We start from the raw sequence: 19,160 nt of genomic DNA on the forward strand, positions 1-19,160 counted from the left end.
AATAATAGCTAGTGTACTTAAAAATACATTAGCTATAGCAGTGGTCCCTCAACCTTTTGTGTACACAGTCCCTGTTTTCTTGGCACCAGGGGCTGGTTTTGTGGAAGACAATTTTTCCATGGACTGGGGTGGCAGTGGGGGATGGTTTCAGGATAATTCAAGTGTATTACATTTATTGTGCAGTTTATTTCTATTATTATTACATTGTGATGTATAATGAAATAATTATACAGCTCACAATAATGCAAAATCAGTGGGAGCCCTGCGCTTGTTTCTCTGAGCTCAGGCAGTAATGCGAATGATGGGGAGTGGCTGTAAATACAGATGAAGTTTCACTTGCTTGTCCGCTGCTTAACTGTGTAGCCCAGTTTCTAACAGGCCACAGACTGCTACTGGTCTGTGACCCAGTGGTTGGGGATCTCTGAGCTAGAGTACTTTAAGGTATAAAATGCTTTATATCAGTGTTCTCATTTATTCTTTAATGATAAAACTGTGAGACAGGAATTATTATTGTCATTTACAAAGTGGGATAAGTAAAGCTTGGAAAAGTTGAATAAGCAAACTATCCAAGTTTCCTTAGTCCAGAAATGGTAGAGCCAGACTTGAATCCAGATCTGCTCTGGACAACCAAATCAGAATAGTTTTCCCCTTAGTACCAGCTTGAGTGAAGGCTTGGAGGTAAGGGAGTACAGAGAGAATTTGGGGAATGGTGAATTCACTAGTATGAGTTGACACATAAGATGCCTGAGGGACAGAGGAATTGAATAACGGGAGATGACTTGGAAAATCAAGTTGGGAATGAGTAGTAAGTTTTGAATGCTAGGCCAAGGTATCTGGAAGCCTCACCAGAAGCCTTTTCTAGTGGAAAAAGACTAGAGCATATATTGAGCCCTTACTGTGTGTGTAGGACACTATGCGCGGGACTAGGGACACAGAAGTCCATAAACTGTCATTCCTGCCTCCATTGTGGTTACAGTCTGGTTGAGGGAAAGAAGAACTATTTCTAAAAATATAATTGACACTGCAATTAGGATAATTCCTAAAGGATGAACTTGTTGCTCTTGAATGTGGATACTGTACTACTCATTTATAATTAAAACTAGTTTATTGGATTTCAAAGGAATAAAGTAGTTAGGGCCTACAGGATAAATCCCCAAGGTTGTTTACCCTTGACCGAAGAAATGAATGCAGGGATCCTGTCTAAAGACAGGGACTGCTGGTGCTGCTAAGTCGCTTCAGTCGTGTCCGACTCTGTGCGACCCCATAGACGGCAGCCCACCAGGCTCCCCCGTCCCTGGGATTCTCCAGGCAAGAACACTGGAGTGGGTTGCCATTTCCTTCTCCAAAAGACAGGGACTGGGGCTGCTTATATGCTGATGAGTTATATGTTGTCGGAGCATAGCAATATATGAGAGTCTTGAGGATAACAGCTTTTCTTTATAAGTTTTTACTTTGGCCTTATGTAGAAGTTATAATTATTTGTTTTAATTAGAGGAAGAAGACTTTATCTGGATGAAGTATTTCCCACATTGCTTTTTTTTAAATTACATTTTTACTAAAAGTTTTCATTTTTGATCAGTTGTATAAACAGAACGGCAGAGTAACAATCTCAAAGGGGCAGATAGAAGACAGTAAAATAGTTGGGTCTTTGTTTTGAATTGTGTCATTATAGTCAAGATACCAAGTACTTAGTTATCAAATTTATCAAGTAATATATACTGGATATTTCTTTGGTCATTTTAAAACTTTAAAAAGTATATATACCTTTGATGCTTGAATGCTTCTGGTGAAGAAAATCAGTATTCATACAGTTTTAACACAAGTCAAGGCAGAATGGATCATGTTTTCACCAAAAAAAAAAAGGTTTTTTTTCTTGTCTGGACTACAGTTAGAATTGTACTTTTTGTTGTTGTTTTTAACTTTTAAAAAAATCAGGTATAATTGATGTATTACATTAGTTTCAGGTCTATAATACAGTGGTTCATTATTTGTATATATTGGGACATGATTACCACACTAAGTCTAGTTAACATTTTTCACCATATAAAATTATACAAAGTTTTTTTCTTAGCAGCTTCCAAATATATAATAGAGTATTATATATTGTAACTATAGTCACCATATTGTACATTACATCCCATGACCTATTTGTTTTATAACTTGAATCTTGTACCATTTTTTCAACGCCTCCCCCCCTCCACCCCTGGCATCTGTCCTTCTGTTCTCTGTATTGCTTGGTTTTTTGTTTTGCTTTTTAAAATTAGTTTATTTTTATTACAGTGAGATCATTTGTCTTTTTCTGTCTGATTTATCTGTTTATCCATCCATAGATACTTACATTGTTTCTGTATCATGGCTATTGTAAACAATGCTGCAGTGAATGTGGGAGTACACATATCTTTTTAATGAATGTTTCCATTTTCTTCTGTACTTCTTGTTGACGCTGTAAAGATAGGATTCATTGAAGTCATGAGCCCATAGTCAAGGGTGCCAATCTGAATTGTCAAGCAAAGTGAACATCTAGTATTGCTTTAAAATTTTTTTCTCTCTAAAGCAGAAAAACAAAAATTCACCCTTTAGAATGATACTAGTGGTACTTTCAAGATAACCTGTTGTTCAGTTCAGTTCAGTTGCTCAGTTGTGTCTGACTCTTTGCGACCCCATAGATTGCAGCATGCCAGGCCTCCCTGTCCATCACCAACTCCCGGAGTTTACCCAAACTCATGTCCTTTGAGTTGGTGATGCCATCTAACCATCTCATCCTCTGTCGTCCCGTTCTTTTCCCGCCTTCAATCTTTCCCAGCATCAGGGTCTTTTCAAATGAGTCAGCTCTTCGCATCAGGTGGCCAAAGTATTGGAGTTTCAGTGTCAACATCAGCCCTTCCAGTGAACATTCAGGACTGATCTCCTTTAGGATGGACTGGTTGGATCTCCTTGCAGTCCAAGGGACTCTCAAGAGTCTTCTCCAACACCACAGTTCAAAAGCATCAATTCTCCTGCGCTCAGCTTTCTTTATAGTCCAAGTCTCACATCCATACATGACTACTGGAAAAACCATAGCCTTGACTAGATGGACCTTTGTTGGCAATGTAATGTCTCTGCTTTTTAATATGCTATCTAGGTTGGTCATAACTTTCCTTCCAAGGAGTAAGCGTTTTTTAATTTCATGGCTGCAGTCACCATCTGCAGTGATTTTGGAGCCCCCCAAAATAAAGTCAGCCACTGTTTCCACTGTTTCCCTACCTATTGTGAGTTAGCACAATTATGTTTACTGTAAATGTTTTTTTGTTGTTGTTTTTTTTTTTAGAATTTCATGTCATCCATTTGCAATAGTCTTTTTGAAGCATTGTTTCCTGGCTCTTCCTACCCAACTAGATTTTCAGCTTTAACCGTTTTAGGCTCAATAGCTGAAGTTTTTCCCGTGCCAGAAGGTAAGTTTTCAGTCATGTTTGGGGAAAGTGTTTTCTTGCAAAGCATACTTTGTCAACATTTTGCTTTACTTGAAGTTTCAGGTTTGTTGTCTTTTGTTTAGATTCTTATGGGAGGTGTTAGTCTCCTTAAGGGGCTTCCCTGGTGGCTCAGTGGTAAAGAATCTGCCTGCCAATGCAGGAGACACAGATTTGATCCCTGGGTTGAAAAGATCCCCTGGAGAAGGAACCTGCTCCAATATTCTTGCCTGGGAAATCCCATGGACAGAGGAGCCTAGTGGGTTACAGTCCACGGGGTCGTGAAAGGATCAGACATGACTTAGTAACTAAACAACAAGTCTCATTATATAACTCTTATTTGGAGATAATTCAGTTTGCCAGTAAAGGGCATACGGGAGAGAAACTTTTTAGTGATTGTTATTTGCAGACCTGAAACTGCAGTTTTCATGGATTATGCTTATTATGAGAAGAGTTGCTAACGTCATCCCACTAATTTATGTGTTGCTGTTTTAGGATAGTGCCCAATCTGTTCTCTTAAGTTTAAGCAAGTAAAACAATAATAGTTTCTTTTATGTATAACATTCCTCAGTGAGTCTCTGTGGTTAAAATGTGGTTCCCCTTATATGCTATCTGTTTCATTAATCTCAATCTGGTTTCGAAAAGTCAGTATCGGGATGTCATTTCCATGCATTCTGGTTTAATCATACCCTTTATTTCTCCTTCTGTGAAGTACTCAAGAAGATGAATATTTAACTTCCCTCTTCAAATTGTTTCATTTTCATTTTGACAAGAAATGATTCTTTTTATCCCCATAAATGAGTGTATATGTGTTTTAATGATGATTTCTTGTTTGTGCTCAGTCTTCTTTGACTGTAGACAAACAGGAAAATGTCTTGCTCTTTTGGAGGGAATGGCCAAAGGACCAGACGCTATAGATGGATTTTTTGTTTCTGTTTAAATTTTTAGGCAAAGTATAATTATTTGGCAGGGAGACAGTTATTTGCTGTTAATATAGCTTGCTTCATTTGAAGAAAACCCATTTCTTTCAAGTTTTTGTTTTGAAAAAGTTGGAATTAACAACAAAGTTTCAAGAATAGTTCAGCCATGTACTCTCTACTTAGATTCATAAGTTGCTATTTTGTCAAATTTGCTTTACCTCACTGTTCTTTAAATTTTCTAACTATAACACAATGATCAAATTCCAGAATTAATGTTGATATGATGCTGTTATCTAATATACAGTTCTTATTCAGATTGTACCAGTGGTCCTAATAAGTGGCTTTTTATAGAAAATTTTTTTCCCCCCACAGTCCAGGAACTAATCCAGAATCACACAGTGCGGTTCATTGTTGTGCTCTTTCAGTTTGGAAATGTTCTTATTTCGTGACATTAATGTTTTGGAAGAATGTATTTCGGTTTGGGCTATTTTGTTGTTTTCTCATGACTTGATTCAGGTTGTGCATTTTTGGCAGGAAAATGCATAGATGATGTAGTGTGTTCTCAAGGCATGATAACAGGAGATGCATGATGTTGGTTTGTCCCATTATTCATGATGATAAATTTGATCACTTGATTAAGCTAAGTGTAGTAAACCAAAAAATGACCTCCAAAAGAGACCCACACCAAATCCTTAGAATTCACGAGAATGTGAACCTTACTTAGAAAAGGGATTTTTGTAGGTACGATTAAAGATCTTAAACTGAGATAATCTTGGATTATCTGGATGGGCTTTAATGCCATTGCAAATGGTATTGTAAGAAAGAAGCAGAGGGAAACATGACAAAAAGAAAAGGAGTCATTGTGACAGTGGAGGTAGAAATTGGAGTACTGGGGCTGTAAGCTGAGGAATGCTGGCAGCCACCAGAAACTGGAAGAGACAAGGAATAAATTCTCCCTTAGAGCCTTGAGAGTGACCATGGCCCTACAGATACCTTGATTTCAGACTTCTGGCTTCCAGAACTGTGAGAAAATAGATTTCTGTGGCTTTAAGCCACCAAGGTCATGGTGATTTGTTATGACATCCACAGTAAATGAAGTCAGGAGTACCCATCAGTTTATGGAATTTCAGTGGTGCTACAACTGAATTTAGAAATGAAGTTTCACCTGAGAATGATTGATTATCCATTTACCAAAAAGTTTTCTGTACATCTACTGTATTTATAGTTATACCTAGGTATATGGGAACTATCTAGGCTGAATTATACTGCTCATTTTTCAGTTGAGAGAATAGTTTAACATATTTAAATGTACTTTAAAAGTGAAAAACCTGTGTCATCTTTGTAATGATTGAGTCACATATAATTAGACAGTGACTGATAGCACAGTAATGGTGTTAAAGAGCTGAGAGGTAATGCCAATAGAGCAAACCATACTGTACCCACTAACTGTAAAGGAGGCTAAAGAAACATGACTGAGGGCTTCCCTGCTGGTTAAGAGTTCACCTTCCAATGTAAAGGACAAGGGTTTGATCCCCAGTTGGGGAACTAAGATCCCACATGCCCAAGGGCAACTAAGCCTGCATACTGCAACAAAGATCCAATATAGCCAAATATATAAATATTTTCAAAAAAGAAAGAAAAGAAGCATGACTAAAAAATACAGGATGGGAAATGTAAATTCATTCTTCATCTTTATCTCAAAAATATTAATATAGGTTTTTGTATCATTATATAGAAAGATTATGATTTGAGATTAGTTAAAATGGTTTTTGCCTTTCCTCAAGTGTGTCCTAGTTCAAGAAGAATAATTCGCATGCACCCTTCTCATTTGGAATAAAATGTCGCTGTATTCATGGTGAAAAATTGGATTCCACAATTAGATTAAAAGGGTTTGTTCAACAAATATTTATTTTGTGCCAAAGATATGCAGTGTACAAAACAAAGTTCTTCCCATTTTTGGCCTTTGACTTTAGTGAAGGTAGACAGACAGTAATTCAATGAATAATACATGGAATTTCAGATGGAGATAAGTAGTAGGAAAAATGTGTTTCAAGAAGAGAGGGGCAGGGAAATAGAGAGTATCTGGGAGGTTGGGAGTAATAGCTGTCCTACAGTGGTGTCAGAGAAGGCTTCCAATTTGAGCAGAGCTGTTAAACAATCAATGAACCAAAGAAGATATCATGAGGGAAATTAGAAATACTCTGAGAGGAAGGAAAAACACAACTTACCAAGACTAATAGGGTGAGGCAAAAGCAGTGATAATCGGGAGATTTATAAACTGTAAATGCCTACATTAAGAAAGAAAAAAGATCTCAAATCAATTAACTTTATACCTCATGGTATTGGAAAAAGAAGAGCATACTTAACTCACATCTACAGAAGGAAGGAGATAATAAAGATTAGAACAGAGATAAATGAAATAGAGAATAGAAAAACAGTACAGAGAATCAATAAAACCAAAAGTTGGTCTTTTTAATAAAGATCAACAAAATTGACAAAGTTTTAATTTTACTAAGAGTAAAAAAGATGTAAATCACTAAAATTAGAAATAAAAGTAGAGACTTTTCTATGACCTTATAAAAATAAAGAAGATTATAAGAATATTGCAAACAGTTATATTGTATTTCTAATAAATTAGATAACCTATATGAAATAGATAAGTTTCTAGAAACATATAAATTGATAATTCAAAAAGTAGACAATTTGCACAGACCTGTAAAAAATAGAGATGGAGTCAAAAGCCTCTTAAAAGTCAAGAGGACTGGCTTCATTGTATTCTACTAAACATTTAAAGAAGAATTAATGCCATTCCTTCTCAAACTTTAAAAAAATTGGAGAGGAGGGAAATAGTTTCCTAACTCATTCTATGAAGCCAGTCTCCTCTGGTACCAGTGATACCACAAGAAAACTACAGCATCTTTTACAAATATACATGCAAAAAGTCTAAAGGAAATGCTGGAAAACCAAATCTAACAGCATATTAAAAATATTATGTACTATGACTATGTAAGTGGAATTTACCCCAGAAATGCAAAGGTGTTTCAATGTAAGACAGTAAATATAATATACCACATTAGAACAAAGAAAAATAAAAAACTCACGATAATCTCAATGCAGAAAAAACATTAACAAAATTGCACACCTTTTTACATAAACACTCAACAAAGTAGGACTACAAGAGAACTTCCTCAGCATGATAAAGGACATTATGAAAACCCCGTAGCCAACACTGTATTCAATGGTGAAAGACCAAAAGCTCCTCCCCTATGTTCAGGAATAAGACACAGATGCTCCTTTTCACTGCTGCTATTCACTGTTATACCAGAAGTTTTCACCAGAGGAATTAGGCAAGAAAAAAGAAATGAGATGTCTAAATTGAAAAAGAAGAGGCAGATTTGAGCAGAGGTGTGACTGAAGTGACAAAAGCTTCACTTGCTTGACCTATGAATTTCACAGGGTTGGACTAACTTGTGAGTTAAGATTAAATAAACTCACATGCTGATTTCTATTGAGCAACATTCAGCATTCTTCTAATTAAGCATAGAAATATTTTCAATTATTTTGGGGATTAATTTGTTAAATTAACCCCTGGGCTTCCCTTGTGGTTCAGCTGGTAGAGAATTCGCCTGCAATGCAGGAGACCTGGGTGCTATCCCTGTGTTGGAAAGATCCCCTGGAGAAGGGAAAGGCTACCCACTCCAGTATTCTGGCCAGGAGAATTCCATGGACTCTACACTCCATGGAGTTGCAAAGAATTTGACACAACTGAGTGATTTTCATTTCACTTCACTTCAATTTGTTAAATGCTCTTCACATCCTACTATGAAATCTTCCCACAGATTTAATCTTAGTCTTAAAAATTAAATGGATTTGGTGACCATCATCATTATTTAGTGGTAGTTTTTCTTCTTATTTCTTGGTTGGTCAGAATTCATCTTTTCTTTGAGAAGAGTTTTTGGGAAAATTAGTTCTTAATTTCTTGTACCTTCAAAAATGTTTAGATTGCTGTATACTTGATGCTGGAATAGGATTTTGATTTGTAGATTTTCATTACTCCTCTTTTCCCTGAGGATTTGGTTAGCATTGCTTCACTATCTTCTGTCACTACACATAACTGTGGCAAAGAATGAAGCCAGCCTGATTTTTTTCTCACTTTGTAGATGAATTGAACTTTTTACCTGAATGGCAAAAAGGTTCCTTCTTTATTGTTGATGGCCAGGAATGCTATTAAGATATGGCATTATATTGATTATTCTGTGTCTGTTCACCTAAGTCATGGTAGGACATGGATTCTAGGATAAGAAGGCTTATGAAGGGTTTTTTTTTAAAGATGGATTCTTAAATTATTTGTGCTTGGTTAGTTGAAAAATATGCCAGCAAATATGGAAAACTCTGCAGTGACCACAGGACTGGAAAAGGTCAGTTTTCATTCCAATCCTAAAGAAAGGCAATGCAAAAGAATGCTCAAACTACCGCACAATTGCACTCATCTCACACGCTAGTAAAGTAATGCTTAAATTCTCCAAGCAAAGCTTCAGCAATACGTGAACCGTGAACTTCCAGATGTTCAAGCTGGTTTTAGAAAAGGCAGAGGAACCAGAGATCAAATTGCCAACATCCGCTGGATCATTGGAAAAGCAGGAGAGTACCAGAAAAACATCTATTTCTGCTTCATTGACTGTGCCAAAGCCTTTTGACTGTGTGGATCACAATAAACTGTGGAAAATTCTGAAAGAGATGGGAATACCAGACCACCTGACCTGCCTCTTGAGAAACCTGTATGCAGGTCAGGAAGCAACAGTTAGAACTGGACATGGAACAACAGACTGGTTCCAAATAGGAAAAGGAGTACGTCAAGGCTGTATATTGTCACCCTGCTTATTTACCTTATATGCAGAGTACATCATGAGGAACGCTGGGCTGGAGGAAGCACAAGCTGGAATCAAGATTGCCGGGAGAAATATCAATAACCTCAGATATGCAGATGACACCACTCTTATGGCAGAAAGTGATGAGGAACTAAAGAGCCTCTTGATGAAAGTGAAAGAGGAGAGTGAAAAAGTTGGCTTAAAGCTCAACATTCAGAAAACTAAGATCATGGCATCCGGTCCCATCACTTCATGGCAGATAGATGGGCAAACAGTGGAAACAGTGGCTGACTTTATTTTTCTGGGCTCCAAAATCACTGCAGATGGTGATTGCAGCCATGAGATTAAAAGAGGCTTACTCCTTGGAAGGAAAGTTATGACCAACCTAGATAATATATTAAAAAGCAGAGACATTACTTTGCCAGCAAAGGTCTGTCTAGTCAAGGCTATGGTTTTTCCAGTGGTCATGTATGGATGTGAGAGTTGGACTATAAAGAAGAATTGATGCTTTTGAACTGTGGTGTTGGAGAATACTCTAGAGAATCCCTTGGACTGCAAGGAGATCCAACCAGTCCATCCTAAAGGAGATCAGTCCTGGGTGTTCATTGGAAGGACTGATGTTGAAGCTGAAACTCCAATACTTTGGCCACACCTGATGCAAAGAGCTGACTCATTTGAAAAGACCCTGATGCTGGGAAGGATTGAGGGCAGGAGGAGAAGGGGACGACAGAGGATGAGATGGCTGGATGGCATCACCGACTCGATGGACATGGTTTTGGGTGGACTTAGGGAGTTAGTGATGGACAGGGAGGCCTGGCGGACTGCAGTCCATGGGGTCGCGAAGAGTGGGACACGATTGAGCGACTGAACTGAACTGAGTTGAAAAATAACTTAGTTATCTTTTATATAATATATAACTTTTTGAAAGAGAATAAAATATGTTTGAACAAATTTTAAAAAATATTTATTTCCTTTCATTTGCCCCTAGGTACTTGTTTGATTTCCTCTTTGATTTCCTGAGTGAGCTGTTGTTGTTTAGTATCATATTGTTTAGCCTCCATGTGTTTGAATTTTGCAGTTTTTTTCTAATAGTTGATTTCTAGCCTCATAATATTATGATCAGAAAAGATGCTTGATAACAATTTCAGTTTTCTTAAATTTACTGAGGCTTGCTTTATGGTCCAGTATATGATTTATCCTGGAGAATGTTCCATGTGGACTTGAAAAAAATGTGTATTCTGCTTCTTTTAGATAGAATGTTCTTTAAATATCAGTTAATAACATCTGGTCTAATGTATCATTTAAGGCCTGTGTTTCCTTACTGATTTTCTGTCTGGATGGTCTGCTGTTGATGTAAGTGAGATGTTAAAGTCTTCCACTGTTGTGTTACTGTCAGCTTCTCCTTTTATGTTAACATTTGCCTTATATATCAAGGTGCTCCTATATTGCTTGCATATATATTTATAATTGTTAAATCTCCTTGAATTGACCCTTTGATCACTACATAGTGTCATTCTTTGTCTTTTTTAACAGTCTATATTTTAAAGTCTATTTGTTTGATGCTCGTATTGCTGCTCAGTCTTTCTTTTGATTTCTATTTGCGTGGAATACCTTTTTCTATCCCCTCATTTTCAGTCTTTATGTGTCTCTGGATCTGTACAAGTCTCTTGTAGGCAGCATATATACAGGTTCTGTTTTTGTATCCATTCAGCCAGTTTATGTCTTTTGGTTGAAGCATTTAGATGAAGGTAATTATCAGTATGTGTGCTCGTTTTGTCATTTTGTTAATTGTTTTGTATTTGTTTTTGTAGGTCTTTTCTCCCCCTTTTGTTTTTATGATAAAGCTTTCAATAAAAACGCTTCAAAAATTAAGCAGAGAGGGAGCATGTCTCAACATAAACCAGGCCACATATGACAAATGCACAGCTAACATCATACTCAGTGGTGAAATGCATAAAGCATTTCCTCTGAGATCAGGAACAAGAGACGGATGCCCGCTCTCACCACTTTTATTCAATATAGTTTTGGAAGTCCTAGCCATGGCAATCAGAAAAAGAAAAAGAAGTAAAAGGAATCCAAATAGGAAAAGAACTAAGACTGTCACTATTTGCAGATGACATGATGTTATACATAGAAAATCCTAAAGATGCTACCTGAAAACTACTAGAACTCATCAATGAATTTGGTAAACCTGCTGGGTACAAAATTAATGTAGAGAAATCTGTTGCATTTCTATACACTAATAATGAAATATCAGAAAAAGAAATTACAGAAACAATCCCATATATCATTGCATCAAAAGGAGTGAAATACCTGGGAATAAACATACCTAAGTAAGCCAAAGACCTGTACCCTGAAAACTGTATAAGACACGATGAATCTTGGATTGGAAGAATCAATATTGTTGGAATGACCATACTACCCTACAGATTTAATGCAATCCCTATCAAATTACCAATGGCATTTTTCACAGTACTGGAACAAAAATTTTTAAATTCAAATGAAAACATGTAAGACCCCAAATAGCCAAAGCAATCTTGAGGAAGAAGAATAACACTCCCTGACATCAGACTACTACAAAGCTAGTCATTAAAACAATATGGTACTGTCACAAAAACAGACATATAGATCAATGGAGCAGAATAAAAAGAAGTAAACCCATGCACTTACAGTCAGTTAATTTACAACAGAGGAAGCAAGAATATATGTTGGAGAAAAGACATTCTCTTTAATAAGTGGTGCTGGGAAAATTGGGATAGCTACATGTAAACATATAAAACTAGAACATTCTCTAATACCGTATACAAAAATCAACTCAAAATGGATTAAAGACCTAAATGTAAGACTGGATATTATAAAACTCTTAGAGGAAAACAGAGGCAGAACACTCTTTGACATAAATTGCAGCAATATTTTATGGCTCCATCTCCTGAGTAATGGAAATAAAAACAAATAAACAAATGGGACCTAATTAAACTTGAAAACTTTTGCAAAGCAAAAGTATCATTTCATAAACAAAATGAAAAGATAGCCTTTGGACTGGGAGAAAAGATCTGCAAATAATGCTACAGACAAAGGATTAATTTTCAAGATATACAAACAGCTCATACTTTATTTTTTATCTTTTGTTCATACTCAGTATAGAAAAAAACTCAATAAAAAATGGTCAGAAGACTTACATAGACATTTCTTCAAAGAAGACATACAGATGGCCATCTGACATGAAAAGTTGCTGAGTATCGCTAATTACTAGAGAAACACAAATCAGAACTACAATGAGTGGGAATTCCCTGACTGTCCAGTGGTTAGGACTCTGAGCTTCCTGGGTTTGATCCCTGGTTGGGGAACTAAGATTCCACAGGCTCATGGCATGTGGTGCAGCCAAAAAAACCAAAAACTACAATGAAGTATCACCTCTCACCAGTCAGAATGTCCATCATTGAAAACGTCTACAAATAATGAATGCTGGAGAGAGTATGGAAAAAAAGGAATCCTCCTATAATGTTGATGGGAATGTAAATTGGTGCAGCCAATGGAGAAGAGTATGCTGTTGCTGCTGCTTAGTTGCTTCAGTTGTGTACAACTCTTTGTGATTCCACGGACTGTAGCCCACCAGGCTCCTCTGTCCATGGCATTCTCCAGGCAAGAATACTGGAGTGGGTTGCCATTCCCTCCTCCAGAGGATTTTCCTGACCCAGAGATTAAACCCAGGTCTCCTGCATTGCAGGGCTTCCCTCATAGCTCAATTGGTAAAGAATCCGCCTGCAATGCAGGAGACCCCGGTTTGATTCCTAGGTTGGGAAGATCCCTGGAGAAGGCATAGACTACCCACTCGAGTATTCTTGGGCTTCCTTTGTGGCTCAGTTGGTAAAGAATCCACCTGCAATACGGGAGACCTGGGTTCGATCCCTGGGTTGGGAAGATCCTCTGGAGAAGGGAAAGGCTATCCACTCCAGTACCCTGGCCTAGAGAATTCTAGGCAGGTTTAGTCCATGGGGTTGCAAAGAGTCGACCCGACTGAACGACTTTAACTTCACTTTCACTCCTGCATTGCATGCAGATTCTTTACTGCTGAGCCACCAGGGAAGCCCATAGAACAGTAAGAAGTTCCTTAAAAAACTAAAAACTGAGTTACCATATGATCCTGCAATCCCACTCCTGGGCATATATCTGAAAAGAAGAAAACTTTAATTCAAAAAGATACATGCATGTTCACAGCAGCACTGTTTACAGTAGTTAAGATATGGAAACAGCCTAAATGCCCATCAACAAATGAATGAATAAAAATGATGTAATGTGTAAGCACACACACACACACACACACACACACACACACACACACACAGGAATACTACTCAGCCATTAGAAAGAATGTCATTTGCAGCAGCATGGATGGATCTAGATGTTATCATATTAAGTGAAGTCAGGCAGAGAAAGACAAATGTATGGTATGACTTACATGTGGAATTCTTAAAACATGATACAAATGAATTTATTTACAAAACAGAAATAGACTCATAGACATAGAAAACAAACTACCAAAGGGGCTAGTGGGGTGGGGAGGGGGGAGGTAAATTACTAGTTTGGGATTAATGTATACACACTACTATATAGCAAATAGATAACCAACAGGACCTTCTATGTAGCACGTATCTTTTAATAACTTATAATGGAAAAGAATCTAAAACAAGTATGTATGTAGCAATCACTTTGGTGCACACCTGAAACTAGCAGAATATTGTAAATGAACTATTCTTCAATTTTTAAAAATGGTTATTTAAAAAATATGTCTTCTCTGTTTGTAGAATTGTAATACTTATTATTTTATCATTTTTGTAAATTACTGGAAATATTTTTTATGCTATTGTGGGTGAAGTATAAGGTGTGAGTTTTTTTATACTAATTTTCTGTAAATTTGGCTAAATAACTTCAAAATGTTGATTTCCTTTTCCTACTGTTCACTTAAAAAAAATTTTTTTTTAATTTTTAGGTACAGTCCAAACAGTGTATCAGCTGAGTCATGATATTGATGTTGGTCGTTTCCAAACACTAATGGAATGTTTAACAGGCACTTTTGAAGAAGTGAAAATTTTAGCATTTGATCTTCTAATGAAGTTACCAAAAATATTTGTACAATTTCAGGTATTTGGACTTTTCTTCTGTAAGTGTAAATGTGATGTATGCATGAAAAATTTCTATCTTAGCAGCAGATAAAGCAATCTGTGGATTGTCCAGGTTCTTTGCTTCTGCCTTCTTGCATCTTCTGTTTCAGTTATCATTACAACCTCTCCAGTTGCAGGTGGTGGGATGGTGAAGGAAGGGATGGGTAGTGGGGCAGGAGGAAATGTTGTAAGAGAAAGAAAATCCAAATCAGTGAGCTTTGCTTTTTTAAAAACTTGTTTTGATAAAAAGGGAGGTGTAGGAAGCAGTAGGTTTTATTGTTTACAAGATTATTGATAGATTTCAGTAAACTGTGGTCTCCCCAGTTCCCCTGGACCTGTTAATATTCGATCAAAACACATCATTTACAGTAACTTGATTTTTTTTTGAGATAATCTCTCTGCTTCGTGGACTGGGAAGTGTGTGTCAGTGAGGTAGAGAACACGTTTCTGATGTTCCAACAAGCAATAGCTAAACTGAGACTGAAACTCAGAGTACTTGAGGTTAACAACAGTTCTCTCCCTGGGCGCTCTACCCCAGCCCCTACGCTTTTCCTCATGCCTTGCACATCCTACCTCTGGGTGAAAACCAAAGATGGGCTCAGGAGTGAAGGCACAGCTTGGGAATGGGTCTTCAGGGGACCCCATAGCCCAGGTATTTGACTCTACCTTTGAGACCTATTCTGGGGCAGTGAAGTCACCAGTAGCTGTGGGGTGCCTGGCTCTAGAGCTTTACTATGGCTCCTGTGGGAGCTGTATAGAGGCCATGGGAGCCTTCAGGGATAGCAGCTGAACCGTGGTCTGGGCTCCAGCTATTAGGCTGCTGTAGATGCAGTGGGATTCTGTAGGCGCACATGTCAGAGAGCACCTGCCTGTCCTGGTGGTCTTTCAGGGGCCTTGATGAGCAGAAGCTTCTTCAGTGCTTAGGCTGCTCATTTTTGTACTTTATGAGTTTTTAAAGAAGATACTTTCTATATCTCCTTCTACCAACCCTTGCCTCTTACCTTTCATCACACTGTAGCTTTGTATCATATGTATAACTATGCCTCATTCTTGACTATTTTGAGAGTATCTGGAGTGGGGAAAGGTATATATTATGGTACCTATATGAAATACCTGGTTCTCACATGAACTGTGTAACTATTTTGATAAACATGTGCATGGTATAGAGACACAAACTATAGAATTCAGGAAACTTAGCACGTATGGCTTCTCTAGGATTCTGGTGGTTATGTATTTGGTCTGGCTTGTGTATTAGTAAGCTGGTCCTAGGAATAGGCATTTGAGACTTTAAAATATTAATTATGCATTATACTTTCAAAGTCTTTGAGTAGAACCTGTGTAGTATATAATTAACTTTTTAATATAGTTAACTTGAAAACATTGTTTGAATGCTGGCCTAAACTCTCTGAGGACCTGTATATTCATATTTTGATGGCATATCTTTCAAATATATGACTTTACTACTCACCTAGTCTCTTGCCCTTCTTTCTTTTGGAGCTACATATCCAAGGTCTTTTTGTTGTGTTTTGACTGTTCTGAAATGAAAGAACAAAGGTGCTGTTTTAAATTCCAAAGGCTATTTATTTTGTTTCTTACTAATTGGCTAGTTAGGCAGTTTAGGGATTTATTGTCAGTTACAAAAAATGATTTAGATGCTTGATTGATTTCTTTCTAATGTTTATTTAGATTTGAGCTTTTGACCAGTGTCTTTCAGTTTTTTAGGTCATAAAAAATTAAGCATGAAACAGCAAAGAATTTAAGTAAAAGTAAGCTATATTTGCATCTATTACATGATATTTGAAGACATTATTAAATATTGATAATATCTATGATCAAGTTCAAAATTACATTTATAATGATTTTTTCCGTTATATTAAACAGTTATAAGATAATTTTTACTTGCATATTATTGAGCAACAAAACCCTGAGTGGTGAGACAGACAACTTGTTAACCGTGGAGCTAGGACTAGGATCCATGTCTTCTGTCCTCAGCCCCGTGCCCTTCCGTGCATTATTACAGTGACCTGCCTTTTGTTCTGTCTTCTTGAGGACAGGCTGTGTGAGTGGATATTTAGATGAGATACAGCTGTGGGAGCTGATGCAGAATTTCTGAGGTTGATCTTATCACTTTACTTTTCACACATATATGTGGAGCTTTGCCAGGAACAGCCTGATGAGTTTGTATTTTCATTGTTGTCGTTCAGTCGCTAAGTCGTATCTGACTCTTTGCGACCCCATGAACTGCAGCCTGCCAAGCTTTCCCTATCTCCCAGAGTTTGCTTAAACTCATGTCCATTGAGTCGGTGATGCCATCCAACCATCTCATCCTCTGTCATCTGTCCCCCCTTCTCCTCCTGCCCTTAATCTTTCCCAGCATCAGGGTTTTTTCTAGTGAGTTGGCTCTTCCTATCAGATGTTCAAAGTATTGGAGCTTCAGCTCAGCATCAGTCCTTCCAATATCCTTCCAATAAATATTCGAGGTTGATTTTCTTTAGGATTGACTGGTTTGATCTCCTTGCAGCCCAAGGGATTCTCAAGAGTCTTCTCTAGCACCACAATTTGAAAATATCAATTCTTTGGCACTCAGCCTTCATGTGTATGTGTATGTTTCTCCATTGAACTAGCTCTATAGGAATCAGCTGGGGAGAAGGGCAGGAGGTTGACACCCAGTAAAATAAACCTTGCCATATAAAAGAACTTTTGGCTATACAGAAATAATTAGGATGCTCTGGTTATGGTCATAGCAGAATTTCCACAGGAAAAAGTATACTTTTGCTGGAGAAAAAGGTTTTTCTTTTTGAATTTCCCAACTGAAATTATTTTCAAGACCTTCATCACTAGAACTGATTAAAGTGAAGTTGCTCAGTTGTGTCCGACTCTTTGCCACCCTATGGACTGTAGCCTACCAGGCTCCTCCGTCCATGGGATTTTCCAGGCAAGAATACTGGAGTGGGTTGCCATTTCCTTTTCCAGGAGATCTTCCCAACCCAGGGATTGAACCCAGGTCTCCCACATTATAGGCAGATGCTTTACCTTCTGAGCTACCAGGGAAGATCTCTAGAACTGATTAATAATCATTGAATTAATAAAAACGTCAGCCTATCTTCAGGGAATTAACGTTCATATTGAGTTACAGTTGTGTGGCAAGCTCTGTCTTTAAATACGTGTTTTTCCTTCAAATTAAAGAAATGTTTCAGTGACGGTGACTGAGTCTCTGCTTTATCCTAGGGTTCAGTGAAACTGCAAGGCTTATTCCAAGCAGCTCTGGAGCTTAGCACCAGCACCAAACCGTATGACTGTGTAACAGCTTCCTACCTACTGAACTTCTTAATCTGGCAGAATGCTTTGCCGTCATCGCTGTCCGCTTACTTAAAAACTCAGTGGGTTGCATGTGGAGATGGAGATAAATCTGCTGCTGTGGTGGAAAGTAACACATTAATAGGTTCGTATTGAGGAAATGACCTTTTGCTTTTCCTTATCAAAACCAGTATCTTACTCTCTCACTGTTCATATGGTTAGGATATCTAATGGTTAAACACTTACTCTGTGGTTTCTTTTCTTTTACTTAAGAGTTTACCAGCTTAGTAGTTTACCAGCATATATCATGGATTTCTCCTTTAAATAGTTTACTCAACTATATTATTTCTAAACAGAGGATTCATGTTAAATAAGTACATATGAAAATGTACATTACTAGAGCTTTTATTTAAATAAGACCTTGTTTTGTTTACCAAAAATGTACTTTTTTTCTCTGCAGAAATTTTACTATGACTGTAGCTAGATCAGGCTTCCTTTGTGGCTCAGTTGGTAAAGAATCTGCCTACAATGCGGAAGACCTGGGTTTGATCCCTGGGTTGGGAAGATCCCCTGGAGAAGGGAAAGGCTACCCACTCCAGTATTCTGGCCTGGAGAAGTCCATGGACTGTATAGTCTATGGAACTGCAAAGAGTCGGACATGACCAAGTGACTTTCACTTCACATAGCCAGATCACCTTTGTTAATTTTATGTAGAGCTAAGTTCCTCTGTCTGTTGGGGTTTATGTTTTAACTGGCTAACACACTTCTTCCCTTTTACTCTTCCCATATAGCCAGTTCCAAAACCTAGGACCTGAGTTTTTTTAGATCTTTAGACCTAATGATTTTAAACAAATATTTGTTGGAGGTTCATATACTTAATTTTATCGTAGTAAGTCTTTATTTTGGAATTGTACTAGAAATAAAGACAGATAGGAATTTTTATTAAATAAAACAGAGGTCATATCTAGAAAGAAAGGTGAACATTGTTCTCAGATGGTGGAAAAAGCCATGAAAAAGAGAACTAATAATGGGAGAAAATTAGGAGCCATGGATAGTTCTGGTAGAGATGTAGCCATAGAGCTTGGGACAGAAAGATGACAGTGCCATGGAAGGTGACGTGTGCCCAACGTTTCTTTTTTCTATATAAGTAAAATTAGAGATACCAAAGGAACATTTCATGCAAAGATAGGCTCGATAGAGGACAGAAATGGTATGGACCTAACAGAAGCAGAAGATATTAAGAAGAAGTGGCAAGAATACACAGAAGAACTGTACAAAAAAGATCTTCACGACCCAGATAATCACGATAGTGTGATCACTCACCTAGAGCCAGACATCCTGGAATGTGAAGTCAGGTGGGCCTTAGAAAGCATCACTACAAACAAAGCTAGTGGAGGTGATGGAATTCCAGTTGAGCTATTTCAAATCCTGAAAGATGATGCTGTGAAAGTGCTGCACTCGATACGC

General features: G+C 37.5%; 1 protein-coding gene across 5 annotated transcripts in view; it reads left to right on the top strand.

Annotated features, from left to right (window-relative positions):
- The window catches only part of THADA (THADA armadillo repeat containing), a 327,764-nt gene that overhangs the window by 23,273 nt on the left and 285,331 nt on the right, over nt 1-19,160 (top strand). For all 5 annotated transcript variants that reach the window (XM_081591965.1, XM_081591968.1, XM_081591969.1 and 2 more), the window contains 3 exons: nt 3,308-3,431; nt 14,225-14,376; nt 17,625-17,838. In XM_081591965.1, coding sequence (XP_081448091.1) covers nt 3,308-3,431; nt 14,225-14,376; nt 17,625-17,838 — 490 coding nt within the window. The remainder of the gene's footprint in view (nt 1-3,307; nt 3,432-14,224; nt 14,377-17,624; nt 17,839-19,160) is intronic.

This window comes from Giraffa tippelskirchi, chromosome 4 (genome assembly GCF_054371585.1).
Source record: "Giraffa tippelskirchi isolate mGirTip1 chromosome 4, T2T-mGirTip1v1.2.pri, whole genome shotgun sequence".
In the NCBI taxonomy this organism is placed as follows: Eukaryota; Metazoa; Chordata; class Mammalia; order Artiodactyla; family Giraffidae; genus Giraffa; species Giraffa tippelskirchi.